Source organism: Falco cherrug, chromosome 17 (assembly GCF_023634085.1).
Source record: "Falco cherrug isolate bFalChe1 chromosome 17, bFalChe1.pri, whole genome shotgun sequence".
NCBI classification, from domain to species: domain Eukaryota; kingdom Metazoa; phylum Chordata; class Aves; order Falconiformes; family Falconidae; genus Falco; species Falco cherrug.
In genome coordinates this window covers 4961877-4980194 of record NC_073713.1, presented here as the reverse complement: position 1 = coordinate 4980194, position 18318 = coordinate 4961877, and the positions used below count along the sequence as shown (strand labels likewise).

The window sequence follows — 18318 nt, the reverse complement described above, 5'->3', positions numbered from 1 at the left end:
ATCGGCGCTTCGCCCTGGCTAAAAACCAGGGACGAGGGGAAAACGCGTGGGCAGGCTATGGGCTCTCTGCAGCTCCCCAGCGCTCAGCTGTGTTGGCAGCACCAGGGTTAACCACGGCGTCGCCCTGTAATGCAATGATTTCTGGTTTATTTCAGCAGGGGAAGTGTGTCCCGGCCTGATTAGCCCAATGGTTTCCTCTTTTCCCATAACCTCCAGACCCCCATGGCCTAAGTGTTTACTTTCTGAAATAAAAAATCTGCTAGTGTTTTTCTTTTTTCAGGGCATGTGTATTTTGGGAGGATTCGGGGGGAGGAAAGTGGAGAGGGGGAGTTGAATGGGATGGGAGGCTTGCATACACCTCCCTTCTCTCTCCCACCCCTCACCCCCAGCTCCTTTCCAGCTGCAACCTCTGAGCTGAGACTTCTGGCTTCAATGAGAGAGAGAGAGAGAGCAAAAGGGAGAGAGAAACGTATTAATGAGAGAGTTCAGTCTCTTGCTTCAGCAGCTATAAACACAGCGAACATCTGGAGGGAGAGAGAGGTGCTTCATGCTGCCAGGAGCTGAAAGAAACAGGCTGTTTTCAGGGTCCCAGCCCCCCATGTTCCCCACATCCCCTGCCTGCCCTGCACATAGCTCTCCTGGCATCACCCAGCCAGCCCAGCCCATCCAGAGAAGAAACAGTAGCTGGTCTCACTTAGGCTGCCCTCCCTGCTCCATGCCAGGGCAGCAAAACCCACCTAGGTGCTGCTACAAGAAGGGCTGGCCACGTGCAACCCAAACCCTCTAGAGAGGGTGCTTTGCTGCCCAGTGTCCCCAGAGGCAAGTGCTCATGGGTCTGTAGGCAAAGCAGTTTGGGAAAGCTCAAAAAAAAGCAGCTGTGCTTTGTGTGGCCTGTCTGAAGCAAGTGGTGGTGCAGGAGAGCCTTCTCCGGAAAAAGAAACAGATACATCCACCTCACTCCATCCCCACAGAGGAACCAATCCTACTCTAAGACCATCCAAAAACAAGACATCTTCTGCAGTCATCCTCAAGGCATCACAGAAGCTATGGATAGCCTGTTGCTTACTCCCTTTCCTCCTTGACTCTAACTTGACATCCAGTTATTCCTTCCCCAGGGCATACTGAAGCTGCCGGTGCTGCTGCTCAGTTTTGCAACAGTCCTGGTGCAGCACACTAACTTGAGTTTTGCCTCTTGGTGAGCTCCCATCCTCCTCTTATACCCGAGTACCTCAGCAAATCTGCAGGCATCACCCCAAAAAGCAAGAAAAAAACTTCCAGCTTTCATCCAGACTCATCCAAGGGACCAACGCCCTGTTCAGAGCATGATGCCTCCCTGCGCAGCAGCTGATCCCCAGCTGACACCAGTCTGCAGCTCAAGTGGGAAAAGAGCTCAGCACTCATTCTCTGGTGATGACCCAATGTGCAGGGAGCTCCCTTGGGTTTTGTCTTTGAGAGGAGAGACAGGGATTTTTCCAGTCAGGCAGGAAACAAATAGAAAAGTGAAAGCCTGGATTTTTGTCATTCTGTTGCTTCAATGCAAATAAACCTCTACAAGTGCTGACTTGCAGCAGGTTACAGCAGGGGATGCAGAGGGAGCATCATTAGGTATCAATGGGTTGTCTGCACGTGTTTTCCTCACCTGCAAAATGACTAAGATCCACATAAACCAGACATTGAGTCCAGCTCCCACTGACCAGAAGAGCAAACCAGTAACTGCTCTGCATCCTTCAGAGGGCCCTTGCAAAAGGGCCAGGAGAGTCTAAGACACGGCAGGCAGCCCATGGCTCTGCAATACATTCACAAGGCATAGAGGGATCTTTCCTCTCCGCTGACAGATTGGAGTAAGTGCTCTTAATGGAGAAAATTATGCGTGTCCTTCAACAAACCCAGAGAGCCAAAGTATAGGAGGTGTGACGCGCCTTTGACTGGAGCCAATGAAACACCCAAAGAGTGCCACGAGGAAAAAAGGTCAGAGAAACCCCCATTCCAACCAGGCTATAAACAGCGGCAGACCCCAAGGCTTGCAAGAGACTGTGCCACCTCACCAGCCAGAGGATGACAACAGAGCCCGGCAGAAAGGGCTCATTCATCCCCTGGGCCAGAGCAAACGGCCAGGGAGAGCTGCAGATTTGGGGGAATAACTGGCAGCAGATTGGGCAGAGGCAGGATTTTGCACACAGCTTTTGCTGAGCCTTGAAATGAATTAGCATCCATCGCCTTGTCCCTCCCAGTGGCGGCTCACACCTTTTATTTCTCCCCCTGTTCTGTTCCCCTGCACCTTCCTCCACGTCCTCCCTTGTCTGCTCCTCATTTATTAAGGAGGGAGAGGACAAACCGACCAGTCCAGGAGAACTGCATGAGAAGTCCTGCTAGGTCTCGATCCGCAAGCAGATGTGCGTGCCCTGTGAAAAGACGCCCATTCATCTCTGCGGAGAGCATGCGGGGGAGGTAGCAGCAGTGCAGGGGAGGGGGGAAGTGTTGGAGGAGGCTGAGAAAAGGAAGGAGGCCGCAGTTAAAAATAGGATAAAAGGACATGAAAAAAAATGCAGATTTTTTTTTTTTTAAAAAAAAGCTTCGCTCAGAAAATGCGCTGCAGCTGGAGAAGCCATCGGGCTGAGCCTGGTCAGCTTTCACCTTCCCCCCCCTCTCCTCCTCCCCAAGCCCCCTTCCTCCGAGCGTGGGCCTGGAAGACGGCCCAGAAACTGCTCACAGAACAAGCTTTCCTCTAGAGATCTCCACCAGGGAAGGAGTAGGTCTTGCAGCGAAGGAGGGGGCAACGTGGGGAAAAGCAGGGAGAGTTTGCCACAGATGCAGGCGGCCCCCATGGGACCCCTGCCTGCAGTCCAGGCTGAGCTGAGAGCTGAGCCTGAAGGAAGATCACAGCTACAGTCAGCAGAATGGGAGCAAAGGGAGAGCATCCCTATCTTGTCTGCGTGGGCGTGGAGCAAAGCGGCACGCTGCAATGCGTTGCTCCAGCTACAAGGGCTTTGCTTTCCTGCCAAACCCAGCGCAACACCACCATAGTCCAAGCTGCAGGGACACGGTGTCCATGAAGCAACAGGGGGTGGGATGCAGGTTTGCTGCATTAGGGAGATGCCACCCCCAAAGCTAATAAACCCAAAATATTGTGGGTTGAGAGGTGGCACTAAGCTAATACGTCCAGACAACACTGGCAACAGATTGGGTAAGGCTGGTCTCCCACAGCACCGGCCTGAATGGTGCTGGGTATTGAGGGTGAGCCTAAGGTGATACCTTTTGTTCATGACAGTGTCTTGGTGCAGGAAGCCTGACCAAAATCAGCTCAACTGCTTTCACGGCAGCATCAGACCCACAGCTGTGATTACTCCTCTAGAAAGGCTTTAATTTAATTTCTTGCCTTGCAAATCCCAAAGCCAATCCCATTTGCCTCAGTGAAAGCAGGATCACTCCCTCAAATGCTCCTGTAGCGCCCAAAAGGCTAGCAGCACCTTCAGTCCAGCCGTACTAATTCAGCACAACAGTCATAGAAACTTCTTCAGCCAGTTGTTTCATCCCTTGCTTGCCATTAACAACAGTTTTATCTCACTGTTTTATCTAACCTAACACTAAGGAAAACAAACCCATTCAGAGTGGAAGAGCTTGTCAATACGGCCTTGGCTCAAATAGACAGCACAGCCAGCACTATGTCCATGCTGGAATTATAATACCGCTATCAAATCTTTTCCTTCACTCCAGTTTTTGTCTAACCTTGTATCAGCAAAAATATATTACTAGGGAGTAATATTAGGATAGTGTTACCTTATGAATTAAACACACGGTGCTAAGTGTGGCTTTCAGCATTTTCATCAACCCTGCTGCTTTGGGCAGACACAGGGCACCCTTAATTTTGGGCTGCCAGATGGTTCAGCTAAGGTGCAATGGCCTTCACATTCCCATTCCCACCTCTCCAAGGAGCAGAGCTACTTTTCCTGACCAGGCAGCAGCAGCTCTCTTCTTGCTGTTTTTTTCTACCACCTCTGGGATGTGCCCTTTGCTTGCTGTGGGTCCAGATTAGGTCGATCCTCTGGGCAGTAACAGTCCCAACATATGTACTGCAGATTGTGGTAGCAAGCTAACAAATAAAACTGACTCTTTACTATTTACAAATTTTTTTCTTTTTAAACAAAAAAACCCCACCACTACCCCTTCTTGTCTTTAGCAACAAGCTAAATCTGCATCAGGCTTTCCTTTATCCCTATCACTGAATAATCTTATCAGACTTCAGGCACAATGTAAATAAACTCACCCAAGCTTCAAAGGCAAAATATCTTCTCTAAATGCAAGCAGCTCTAAAACTTTTAGACATGTTGTGGGTTTCTATTGCAAGAGGATATATTCACACTTGCATTTTCCTTGTTGACTTGTTTCTTTCACCAACATCAAGACCATGAAAACCAAAATAGCCTCTAGTACACCAGAAGAATAGATGACAAATGGTTTTAATGTGCACCCAAAACACAAAGGAGAAATGAAAGACTGTTCCTAGCGATATATACAAATGAGGGTTTCCTCTCATTTAAAATTAGAAACTGCTCTAAGCTGAAGAAACAGCAATGTAAAAAAAAAAAAAAAAATCAGAGAAAGAGTACCTTGCATTGCAACAGGAAGAACTGTGAAGTAATTCTTAGGTATTGCAAGAGGATCAGAGGCCTGTCCTACCTCCCAATGTACTGAGAGTTTGATCAAAACCTGTTGAAGACAACGACAGCTTTTTTTGCTTTTACTGGCTTCACTGAGGTCTGAACCAGGCTCCAGTCTCTACAACAAGAAATTTCACAGACCCAGCATGGGGTAATGAAGATCTGGGTTGCAGCTATGTTGGTCCCTGGAGAGACCACTTTCACAGAAAAGGGGAGAGGGTAAGGAAAAATATACAAAGAAAACTTTGCAGGCACAGATTTGCAAAATGTTTGAGTAAATCCAAATGCTGCAAGGGCAGATTTCATCAGAGCAGAGTTGACATCATGCTGAGAGAGGTCACCCACAGGAGTTGAGCAAATAGCTGAAATAAGAACGGCTGGGAATAGGCAGCAGTTTTGCTCCAGCCACAGGCACAGTGCTCTGCATCCATCTCCTGCTTACACACCAGTGCTCACCAAAGGAGAAAAAAAAAATTGGAATGCCTGAATATTTGCCAAGGAGAGATTTCAAACTATACATTTGACTGCAACAGTCACTGGTTCTGCTGAACTCTTTAGCTGCAAAATGTCTCTAAACATCAGGGCTTTTCCCCTCCCAAGAGGCCAATGTGCATAACGAACGAGCCGGGAACAAGTCACAGAAGACCAGCACATGCCATGCAAAAGCTTACATGGGATTTAACTGCTTCATGATAGGCTTATGTGGGACTTAAGTGAAACATAAACTTCATATTGGCCCTTTGCAAAGGTCACATTCGTGCAACTTGAGCTCTTTCACTTAGTTCCTGCGGTTGGCCTGTGCCACAGCGTACCTGAGCCCTCTCCTCCGCCACAGCAGAGCAGGGCTGCTTTGCTGATGCCTTATCACCCGTCCCACAGGCAGGAGGACCGACTGCCCGCCAGACATCTGCGCTGCCTGTTGGTTATACAAGCAGCAGCCCAAACTGCAAGTTCAGCTTGAAGATTCACGGGTTGAACAATGTGCAGGGCAAGAATTAGTCACCGGTGATTTTGTAACGACTTTCAAATTACAAATGCATTAAAGATGATCACCTAGTCCAAGTCAGTGGATTGCTTTATCTGTGCAACACTTTGTAACCATGCAGCCCTGACAGCTCAGCATGACCGCACATCTCCAGCTGTGGTTACCTGAAGAGCATGTCACCACCCTCCCAAGAGGCAAGGCGATGAGATAGCTCCAAGAGCAATAGACCCAAAATTACTACCACAGTGGAATTAAAACTGGGGGGTCCCCGGCTCCTTGCAGCCTTCCATGAAAGCAACTTTCCAAAGCCACTGGCAAGGACATCAGTCCTGCAAGCACCATGAGAAATGATGAAGATGCAGCCAGCAGGTTGGTAGGTTCACCTTGCCTACGGTATTCTCAGGGAGACCCCCATGTCTGCCAAGACCCCAGGGAGCAGTAACCAGGGCTGCAATCCCTAAATGCAAGGGAGGTGCACACAGGACATCAAAATTAACCACCCGAAAGAGGAGAGGGGTTCTCCCAGCTGGGCACCTGTGCCATGGCAGGGAAGAAGGAAGCTCCCATCCTTTAGCATAGCTCTGACAGGAGAACAGTTAAGCAAAGCAGCTTTAAGATTTTTATCTGCTTTCTGGCCCCGTCTCCACTGAGGGAGACCCTTAACAGCCAGCAAGTCAGGTACCAGCCCGGTGATGCTGCAGTAGGTGCCCTTTGGCTGTATTAATGGCAAAACACCCCAATAAATTAAGTCAGGACCGGGGAAGAAAGCAAATATAGAAGGAAGGAGACAAGGGGGACATGCTAGACAACAAACAAGAGTATGGCAGGCCTTTAAGGCTTGTCTTTTCACCTAGGCACACTGCCAAGCCCGACGGCACAGGGGGGAAAGGCACCGTCCTGGTTTGCAAGCCCACCGCTGGTATGGTGTCCTACCCGTGCTGTAGTGCTCCAGGCCGGTGGGCACTTCTTGCGTGGCAGGCTCGTCCCAGAGCGGGCAGCACATCCTCGGCTGGCAGCAGGCAGACTGAAAGCCGCAGGTCACCCAGGGGTCCTCACAGGGCCCGGCAGCACCTTGCTTCTGGGAGCGGGAGAGGGAAAAGCGTCAGGGGCGCAGCACCACAAAATGGCTGCCCTGTGCACCGTTCCCTCCCTCTCCAAACCAGGCACAAAGCCCTGGGCCAGCAGAGTTTGCTCAGAAAAAACTGTCATCTAAATTCACCTGGCTGAGGGGTGTCACAATGAGGCCAAAAAGACCCTTTTTTTAAACAAATGTGAGGGAAAAAAGAATGAAGGCCCACAGTGAGGCTGTGCTCAGCAAGATGGCGGCAGCGAGGGGGCTCTCCTCAGGGCCAGCCATGGGGAGGACACCCTCCGTGAGGGGGCCTCGTTTCAGCCCCCCCCAGCTGGAAGTTATATTTTTTGGCTGTGTGAGGCAGGAGCCCCAGAGCCCCCCAAGAAATGTGGGGAGCTGGGAGGGAGGGAGAAGCCATGGCCCTGCCCAGGCCGCAGCCTGGCACTGTGGGGGAGCCCAGCCCCACACTGGCAGGTACTGGGGCAAGCCGTCACATTTATGTTCATATTCCTATGGATATTATTTGTGATTATTATGTTTATGTTTATATTTGCGTTATTTGTGTTTATGTTAGTTGTATCTATGTGTCCATGGACAGATATATGTATATATATACATGTGTATATATGTATGTGGTATGCACAGGAAGTATATACACAGGTGTATATTTATATAAACTTATGTATTATTACATATATATTACAGAACCTACTGTATTATTATATGCTTACACATAATACATGATATATGTATACACATGTATTGTTTGTACGTGTGATATAGGTGTGTGTACACTCACACATATGTAAACCTAGGTTATATCTGTCATTATGTATTACACATTTGTTTTCATTGTATATATATTTCTATTTATACTTTATAAAGAAAATAGATGTATTATATATACAAGCATATATAGGTACATGGAAATAATCCCAGGATATAATTCTCATTTTATTTTATACATATATATTTATAAATATGTATCTATATAGTGTGTGTAAATAGTGTGTGTGTATATATACACCTTATATACATATTTATCATATATACTTATATGGTATACATACCTATATGTATATATACATAGACCATAAAATATATATGGTACACAAAAGCATATATAAGAGGATAACAACACAGACATACATACAAATAAATTCAGGATGCTTTCAATTTTTATTATTATTATTATTTCCCTGCAGGGAAATACTTTTGCTTCATCTCCAATCAGTATTTAAAAGCCAAATGCATGCTTGGAACCATTTAAAGGAAAGATATCAAGCTATGTTAGAAATATTTCACATGTCAGAGTGGTCTTTTTTTCCTAATTTGGTGAAAATTTTGCTTTCTAGCAAGTCTTATGTGCAGCCTGGTGTCTCAGCTCAGAGTTACAGCTTTCATCTGACCTTGTCTACTATCTTGAATGCTGGTCAGCATTTCTTTGGACAAACATCTATTAATATGTTTCCCCTAAATCAGGGTCTGATTTCTCTAAATAAGGGTCAAAGCACTGTCAAAGTTGTCCCATAGCTGCTGGCAGTTGGCACGGACAGGCCCGGGATCACACTTAAACATATATTATACATAACCACCCATCAACTGCACAGACAGAAAGGAGCTGGCTCAGGAGAAGGAGCACCAAAGTTGTCCAAAAACTCCAGAAAACTGACAGAACCTTTTCCAAAGCCTGATCTGCTTTGTGCTGATCCCACTGCATTCATCCCCAGCAGGTGAAGGTCAGCACGGGGAGCGGAGGCACCAGGACAATGGTTACCCTAACAATCCTCCTCCAAACACAAGCGCAGGAAATCCGATGCAGTGATCCTACTTCCAGTTGAGGTTTGCAAGCTCGAGAGACTCAGATAAGCTCCGGGTAAACACTCAGCATTCAGGCACTGCTCTGAACTACGTAAAACCTTGGAATATTTAGTGGAGGACACCAAACCGTGTTAGTCAATGGGCTGGCAAAGTCACAGTAACCAAAGAGAAAACAAACTGAAACAGAAAAATAACCCAAACTCCTTTCTTACCATCACTCCGGGGCGAGTCAGAGGATAAGGGGCTGTGTTGCCGATGGTTGGGTCCATATAGTAACTCATCATCTCAGAGGTGCCTGCAGAAATGGAGATGGACATTAGATGCCCTGATGCAGAAGGCATAAAAATTGATAGCATCAGCTAAATCTGTGCTTTCTCACGGCCATATAAAGCTAGGACCAGACTATCATCTTAATGAGTTTCAGCTGGGAAAGTTAAGAGGAAAAATATCTGTATTAACAGCAGATATTGTGATTTGATGTGTTGTATCAACAATGCAAACACACAGATCCATAAGTGTAAACTGTTGAGAGTCTGACAATGGTGAATGAATTATCACCTGGAAGCTGATGGAGCTACTCTGAGGGAAGATGAGATCATATTTCCTTTGCTGTAGAATCGATGGGAAATTCTTGCCAATTTTTTTTCTTTTCAGAGAGAAAAAAAAAAAAGAGACCAGTTCATTGAGATCAACACCTTTCCTGTAAAAGTTTTGTCAAAAACAATATGTTTCACAAAGAACTTTGCTGTTTTCAAGAGGCACCTTCTGTTTTCTGGCATTAGCTTACGTTCCTCTTGCTAAAGCTCTCCCTTGCATTGCTGAGACTTCTATTCCTGAATAATTTGCAGTGCATTAAATAACCATCTTCAACCCACAGGAGCATGTCACAGTTTCACGTGTCATTCCTAGCATGGGACGTACTCCTGTGAGCAAGTCCTTCTACCAGTCCTGTTCATTAGACGTGATTTTTAATCATTGATTAGCCTACTTGTGTAGCCGAGGTGAAGGAGGTGCTATCTGGCTCTGTTTTCATACATGTAGCTGTTTCTCCCGCTCTCCTTTAAATGCACAGCAGAAAACGCAGGGCCAATGCACTTTCTGTATTTTGGGGAAATATGACTCAAAGGTGCTGGGAGGAAAGAGTAAAGGGGGAGTAGCCTGGGCTCAGAAGGGCTCACTCAGACAGGATATGACTTGGAGCCAAGGGGAATGGCTATTTTCATCATGCTGATACACGGCATAGCCTGCAAGATGGAAGAGCCGCCACTGCTTTAACCTCTGTGAGGACACAGCAGCTCCGACACCGCTGGAATACCGCCCTTTTGATTTCTGCAGACCTCCTGTGCTACCGACTGTAACCGCTGCAGATGCAAACACTTCTCCAAGTCGTCTTCTAGACAGAGCCAGTGCAACCACGTCGCCTTCAGCCTCCACTTCTGTGCTGCACCCACGAATAGCTCCCGGAGGCACTGGGACCCACACCCAGCATTCCCTCCCCTCCTGCCACGCTCACAGGGCCAGGGGCTTGGCTGCTGCCAGGGGCCAGCCGGCGGTTTGCAAACATGCCGGCAAAGGGCAGAGCCGGCTTCAGCTGTGCCTCACTCACCACTTCGGCAAACAGGGACTCCAGATAGCGTCTCCCACTGCGCTCTGTGACTAATGGCCAAATGTGAAACACCTGCATGTGTATGTGTATTAAATTATTATCATCATTTCCTGCTTGTTATTACTATGTTTTGCTCTAACACCAGTATTAATTTTTTTCTTTTAAACTTCTTTTCTTAATTCACAAAATGGAAAACTACCTACGCGGTGAAAGAACAACAAGCTTAGAGCAACCCAGAAACACACACATTGCAAGTGCTGTGGCTGAGAAGCCTTAACTAATCTCAGCATCTGCGTGCACCCTACCAGCCTGCTCTAACTAGGCGTTAAAACACGTTTGCTTAAGTCTCATTGCAGCTGGGTCAGCCTGCAGCTGGGTAAAACAAAGAAGGTGCACGCAGCCCATTTCTGCAACTCAGCTAATGAAGGGCAAGGCACTTAGTCACACACTTGTCCCCTGATCCTAACCCTAAACAAATGTAAACCATCTCACGTAAAAGGGAACTGGTCTCCCTCTTGCTCTGGAGTAAAGATTAATGCTGCCAAACTGTACCAAAGCAAGACAGACGCTGCAAAATGGAGACGGAGAAATCGCCGGGCTGATTCACCTATTTCAATGACACACATGTGTCTGAAAGTAAGAAGCTGCAGCGTTAAAATAGCAGTTAAAACACCAGTCCCCACCAGCAGCTTTTTTTCCTGCTTTGCATCTTGTGCAATAGGCAGTTGGGCTTTGGTTTTGTTTTGTTTTTTCCTTTGATCAAGACACCTAAGTCACACCGGTTCTCGAGAACTGCTTTCATGCCTCGCTGAGTGTCGTTTGAATCTTTCTCAGGATGCAGTTGCCCGCTGAACCTTCCAGCAAAGTACCACACATTGATGCTTGAAGCAGCATGTGCTTCGGTGACAGGAGAAGCACTAAACCCATCCTGACACCCAGGACAACGCTTCATGCAATAAAGAATATCAAGATTGCCAGAGTGTAAAGCAGCACCAGCAACCCCCTCCCAAGCCCTGGCCTGGAAAAAGGGAATTATCATCTCTAGACAGTGGCTCCAATAGATTTATAGCAAAGGCAGTTTGCTTTTTTCAGTTTCTCTTCCCCAGCAAGCTGTACTATTAAAAAGCACAAGCAGGGGGTCAGAAATACAATGCAAACATCATTTGCACCCGCATCTCCATCTGTTCAAGACAAGTCCAACTTGAATGCAAGTTAAATCAGTCCCCCAACCCGATGCAGATTTTGTGGGTGATAACAGTTAAATGACAGACACACGCAGGCTTCAGGCCGCAAAAAAAGGATGTGGAAGACAAGACCTGCTCTAAAAAGGCAGTGAGCAGATTCTACGCACAAAATAATTGTGCTCTGGAAAAACAGGTATGGGAGGCCAGCGACAGGAGGCAAGATGACAGCAGAAAGGGAGCTCGAGTATGCTTTGTCCAGGCTAATTTTAACAGAACTTCCACCACTTCCCATAGGAAACTACTTCACAGCCCAATACATCTCTCACTGTCAGCAAGTTTCCCTGATGTTTGAGCGATATTTTTCTTCTCTTTAGCTTCCTCTAATAAGAGCCTAAATAGTTCCTCTCCTCCCCTTGGACGCCATTAGATAGCTTTAATGACTGCTCAGGAGCTTGCAGCTGAACTAAATTCAATGATCGCGCTCTTTGTGGCAGGTAACTTGGCTGATGTTAGGGAAATCACTGCAGATTTACACCAAGATAATCAAGATCCACGGCTTGCTGAGAGCTGTTAATAAATAGCGGAGAATCAGAGCCATTTGGTAAGATCCTTAATGACTTAACAGCTTGACTTCAGTCTTATTGTTTGCTCTTATTATTCCTGTCTTATTGTGAAAACGTGCAGGAGAAACAGCATTTATTTTGGGACTTGATCAAGTACCAGCCAAAGCTATTAGACTCTTGGGTCATTTCTAAACTAAATTAAATTTTTAATTTAATTTCAACATCCATCCCTCCTTTTTTACAAGAGGTTTATTTTTTTTAAACAAATTACCAAGCTTAGTTTAAAAAGGAAAAAAGCTGTTTGTCCTGATGATTAACACACACACATGCAGAAGTTAGGAAGGAGTTAAAAATGTATGCTAAAACAAAGCAAACTTTGTCTATGGGATGTATCAAGACCCTTTACAATATTTTTGTATAGTGTTTTACTATTACATTATTTTGATGGAGAAAGGAACAGGGCTGAGATAACAGGGATTTTCCTGTGGCAGAGTCAAGACCAGCAGCTCCCATCTCTGTTTCCCAGTGTGGTGCTCAATGTATGGGTCTGTGGTAAGATCCTGCAGCTCAAATTGCTCCCCAACTTCTGAGCTGTAGGACCACACTCAGCTTCTGCCCATCCCATATCCCTCAGCCCCAGGCTGGCAACCCACTAAAGGTGTCACTGTGGGGTCCACAACTGGAACAGCTGCAAAAGAGTATTCAGGAGTTTTTCTCCATCCCAATAAACCAACAGGATTCCCTTTCCACAGGGTTAGGTGGGAAGCCAGGAGGATGGGGCAGCAGCAACCCCATTGAAATATTTCTGACTTCAAGAATGTGAATCAAGACTTTAAAAATAAGAAGCAGCACCTTCAGCACAACCATCTGCCGTGGGGTGTTGCACAGGCAGCTCGCTGACCCAAAGCTGCTTAGTGATAGCCATTTTATTTTTGCATCAAGTAATATTTTATCATCTTTGAGGGGGTGGGGAAAATGGCTCGTGGAAATGACATTCTTCAGCAAGGCTTTAACCCTTGAAACCCTGGCACTTTCCAGGCCGCCTGCCAATTCGATTCTCAGGGGAAGGAGTGTTTGTTGATCTGTTGGTATGTTAAAAACCTCATTCCATTCATCAAACCCTGGCACCAGCTTGAAATAAAGGAAGCATCCCCAACGCAGGGCTACAAGCCATAGAAATGAGCATGCTTCTCTTGCTGCCTATTTACAAACCATGCTTTTCAACAGATCGGCCACCTCCTGCCTCTGCTTCATATCAGGGGACCCCACCTTTGTTATGATTTTAAAACTTCGCAGTGTTCTCAAAGATAGTAACTGATTTACTGAAGGGGAACCAGGCAGGGCAGTAAATAATGATGTTATGGTAAATAGAGCAATATAACAATTGCCCTCCTGCACCCTCCATAAATACTCCAAGAGATGAAATGACTTGGCTAAGGTCATATGGAGAAAGTGAGGGTGAGAGGCTGAGTATCTGAACCCCTGAGCCACTATCTTAACGACACGGTGGTGATTGCAGTCGGATTAGCATTGCTGTAAGAAGGTTGTCCGCGCCATTTCTGGGAACGATGCAGCTAGCAGGGGCAGGGGAGGGCTGCCTGTCAGCACATCACTTTCTGCTTTAACGCTGTGCTCTTTCTTTTATCAGTAGCTGTCAGATCTGAAGGAGATATGATGGTACCTTAAGAGCCTTCCATTTGGCTGGACAAACTCTAGCTGAGATGGATGACAGCTGTCGCGAGGTAGTGCCAGGACAATTTGGACCAGACACATGCGCCCACAAGCCCTTGTTCTCTAGGCTTGGTAGTAAACTGCTTTCTGCTTTAGACTTCTCCCTTGCCCTGCTCATTCATCTATTACTCAGCTGCTATTTTATAATTGAGCTAAAATAATGCCACTGTCAACAGTACTACCAAATCTATAGGGAGCTGACAAAGCAGATCATGGCAAGGAGAGAGGTTTAGGTGAGACCCTAAACCAGAGAGGCTGTTGCCATTAAATCTTGCAGCTCTCTCTTGGGTCGTAGCAGCTACTTGCAATTGCAGGAAGATGTGAATGGGTGTGGGGGGGTTAATTAGGTCATCTGTTATTTCACTTATGAATTTCCCTCTGTGAAATAATAGATTTAGAGCACAACCTCATGGGCCAGCTCCTCAGCTAGGGCAAAGCAAAGGGGGAAAGAACTGGGTAAGTTTCCCACTGTTTAGCGAGGATCTCCTACACCAGGGAAGGATCTGGCCCCATGATGAGCACACGTTCCCCATCTCGGAGAGTCCAATCTGCCCTGCAGCAAAGGAGTCTTGGTCAGGGATTGACAGCCCAGCTGTAAGTCTGTGTTTTGCTCCAGACTCCCTGTATGACCTGCAGCAGGACGCTTGGGACCAGCCTGCCCAGATCTGATGGTGCTTTGAAAATCCCACTAAGCACCTCTCTTCATTAGGTATCCAAACTCTTTTAGAAAGTTAGGTTAACTTCCATTTCTCTGTGCCTCAGCTTCCAGATGTATGAAGAAGAAAATAGCACTTGGGTGTTTTCTGATGTGGAGGGACACGTGGTACCCCAGAACTCAGCAGTGAAGCTGAGGACAAGGGACACATACATGCTTCCCAATGCTGGGTGCACAAAATGCACAGTGGGCTCCCACAAAAATCCCAGCCACTGGGTTAGCAGTGCCATTCCCTACTGCCCAAGGCAAAAATGTCCAGGTAGCCCAAAAAATCTGGTTTGCCAGAAAAATGTTTACATGACAGGTGGGGGAGAGCTTAAAAAAGCAGCCAAATGAGAGGCAGCACGAATGGCCTGTAAGCAGGAAACCGCTCTGGACCCAGCCCACAGCCCCCAAAGGTGTCAGTTGACAGCACAGGATGGGAAGTTGATGGTAACTGTAATACCAAATGAGTGGCCGCATGCAAAGCGATGATTTAGAGGCTAATAGGAAGGGGGAAGGCCTTGGCTGTGCTCCTCAGGGACTCACAAATCCCACTGGCTCATTTTGGCTGACCGAGGGGTGCAGGATTGTGCCCTTCCCAAGGAACAGCAGCAGCACGGCAGCACTTCCCTGCAGCTGTCAGACTCAGAGCTCCAATTCCTCCCAAAAGCAAATGCTGGCACCTGTGGCACTTTCTTCCCTTTGGGAGATGGCATTGCTGTTGCAAACATGCAGAGATGCAGCAGCAAACCCCGTACAAGCATCCCTCCAAAGACAGGAGTCAGCCCCCATATGAGAGGGTCCGCTCCTTCTCTGATAGTCCACACACGGGGCTGGAGGGAGTCGAGGGAGCATCTGACCCTGGGCACTTTGCTTCTCCCCCTGCCTTGCAACAAAAACAAACAAACCCCCATTCAAACTCAAAACGTAAAGGGAACTGCAAATTTAATCCACTGTAATAATGCCAATGCACAGCCTTCTACCTAGATAAGGAAAATAATCATGTTCTCCTAAACACACATATAAAATTTATATACTCTGTATAAAAAAAAAGAAAGGATTTTTAGAGGGAAGCATCAGCTCCAACATTTGTATAAGACCCTGCAGTACTGTTAGCAAACACATGAATCAGTTACTGGGTGAAACTGGAAATGGAGAGAGTAAAAGTAAATCACCGGCAAAACAAATCTTAGATGTCCTGAAAATGAACACAGGTACCTACAACCCACGAAAGAGTTTAAAGAGACTCTCTCCCCACCGCCACTTACTACTTAGCTGAAAGACCAGGGGAAAAGCTTATGTCCTCCACGGCTTCCCACACTTGTCTCCGATCTCTTTCCAACTACCTGGTGCTATCCTCTGCGCTGGAGCTGGAGAGGATGGAAATACCATAGTGTTTGCAGCAGGGCTGCCTATTCAAAGGGAGGGGGAGTGGTCAACCCCGCATCCAGGGCGGTGGGAAAGGCGAGCTCCACGCTGCTCATGCTCCAGCGGCCACCGCCAGCCATGGAAAAACCACCTCTGGCAGATGTCACGCCGGTGGGACAAAAAGCAAGAGATGCTGGTTGGAGGTGGGCATGGGGGCAGCCTCCTGCCAGCCCCCCGGTGCGAGCTGCCACTCTGCAGCGGTGGCCTTTGGCTCTGTGCTGCCTCTGCGTCCTGTAAAAGTGATCCGAGGGCTTCGGCGTGCTTTGTGAGTGGAACTCCGGCCCCCCAAAGCCCCCGGGAAGTGGAGCATATTCTTGCACGACAACTGAAAAAAAGGCACGCAGATCACGACCAGGGTGAGGTTTACCCAGCCCTGATCCCTGAACCTCGCTCAGCTCAGCTGCTGCCTCTGCCCGGAGGTGCCTAATGGCAGAAACTGCTGTTTCCTCCTAAAAGCCCCCCTGGGCAGCTCTGTCTTCCCTGCTCCCGTGCGTATCCCAGGGCACTGCTGGCTCCAGAGCACTGCGCTTTCTGGTGCCTGCCTTACCCTCAACCCTGGGAAGGACCTAGCCTGGTAGCATACCCTAAACCCGCTTATCCGTGCTTCTGGTACCAGGCATGCAACAACAACAAAAACAAACAAACGAACAAACAAAAAAAGAAGGTAGCTGCTGCTTGCTTTTAAAAGCATAAAGGCTGAAGCAATCTGCCCTTCTACAAGGCACTACAGAAGGGGGGATGCTTGGGCAGCACTGGGAGCCACTGGTTCAGCTCCCTCCTCTGATAGAGGTGATCCCAACCTGCATCACCCCAAAGACAGCTTTTAATGCAGATGCTAGAGGAGGCCAGGGGCTCCCCGTAGAGTTGATGGCTGCTGGGACCAGAAAGGCAGGCAAGCACGTTCCCGGCTGGGCAGGAAAAGGGAGGGAGGCAGAAACACAGGTGGCAGCGGGCTCATTCCAAATACCCCAGCATAAATCACCCGCTTTGCTCTGGGAGAGCAGGACCTGGGGCTGCCCTCTCCTAACGCCTCTGCCTCCTGCTGCCCTGCCTGCCTGGCCCTCACAGCTTGGCCAAGGACCTCCGAAGCCCCCGTGCTACCCCCAGAACCTGGATGCAGGAGGATGTGCCCATCCTGCTCTCACTCTCCAGGCAGCAAAGCTGCCTTTTCCTCCAGGAGAGGGCTCCAGGCTGAAAATCTTCGCTAGCTCCAGCACAGATCCCTGTCACGACGCCTTCATGAGCAACCACTCCTGCTGAGCCCCTGCTAGCAGCCCCAGGAGCAAGGCAAAGCCCAAACACCAAGGGTTACATATGTGCTGTTCTGGAATATTTTGTTTATGGGCAAAATGAGAGGCTGGGAATAGCTGCTGTGATTTTCCCTAGAAATCCTAATAGCGAAGTGTAATATAATAGCAAAAAGGAGGACACAGCTATGGGACTCAGCCCTTATTGACTCAGTGCACTGATGCCGTAATATTCTGCTTGCCAGAACGTTTGTACAAGTGGCTGGTTTTCAAGGAAGTTTGCAGCATCCTCACAATAAAATAAAAAAAAAAAAAAGAAAAAAAGAAAAAAAAAAGTAGCATGTACCTCTAAGTACCGTCACTGGAAATCCAGGCTGGAGATCCATCTAGGGAGAGAAATAACTCCTGGGGACACCCTTTCCCAGTCCAGAAATGGGTATTTTGGATACTCTCAGCTAAGCAGACATTTGCAAAGTGCAAACCAAAACTGTATTTGTTATGACATGGCTAATTCCTGCCTGCATAGGGCTTCTGTGGCATCTACTGCTGCCAAATACTTCCCAGAGAAATAAAATGTGCAAAACCAGTGTTCACAGGCCAAAAGATCTCTCCTGTTCCTCATGCCCAGTCCAGGAGATTACTCGAATGCATATAGTGACAAAAAACAAGAAAACCCCAATATTTATGCACATAAACCTATTAACAGGTCCTTTGAGGATTTTCTCGAGCTCCTAAGTGAATAACGTTGAGCCTTTGCCTTAACTTAGCAAAACACAGCTACAGGTGGCCTGAATATACATTACCTGTTGAACTTGCAGCCGTAAGGCACGGATTGCTCTTGTAGCTATTTTAATGCAGGAAATGATTTACAGGGTTCCCATCTTCTTGGGAAGGTTTCCAGCCTCCTGGGCTTTGGTACAAAGGCTCAGTCATGTCTGAGCACCAAAGGAGTGGAATGCATCCAGCAATCAATTTTTATCTGGGCAACTCTTCTCAAGGCTGCAGGATAACCCCGCTGGCAGCTGCAAACAAGATGTCTTTCCCTGGGCTGGATGCTTTGCTCTGCAGCAGACAGTTCTTCCGATACAGTAATATATATATATTAATAGCCTCTGTATTATCACGGTCCAATCGACTGTGTGTCTGCAAAATGGAGAGGCTTCTGGTTTTGGCTATTTCTTACAAGGCAGCACAATATCTGCTGCATGCAGATCACCTCACTTGGCTTGCATGTGGTTGCCTTGTTTCAGGGTCACTGCTGTCACATCAGTCACCCAAGCCAGTTGCTTCAGCTTGCAGCAAAAAGTTGGGTTCAATTTCGGGTAG

At 47.5% G+C, this 18318-nt stretch overlaps 1 protein-coding gene across 1 annotated transcript in view; it reads right to left on the bottom strand.

Moving 5' to 3' along the window:
- Positions 1-15725, bottom strand: part of ETS1 (ETS proto-oncogene 1, transcription factor) — a 78625-nt gene extending 62900 nt beyond the window's left edge. The window contains exons 1-3 of the mRNA XM_055728500.1: positions 15586-15725; positions 8749-8831; positions 6577-6721 (exon numbers count right to left, since the gene is read on the bottom strand). Coding sequence (XP_055584475.1) covers positions 6577-6721; positions 8749-8820 — 217 coding nt within the window. The 5' untranslated portion in view covers positions 8821-8831; positions 15586-15725. The remainder of the gene's footprint in view (positions 1-6576; positions 6722-8748; positions 8832-15585) is intronic.
- Between the last annotated feature and the right edge of the window lie 2593 nt (positions 15726-18318).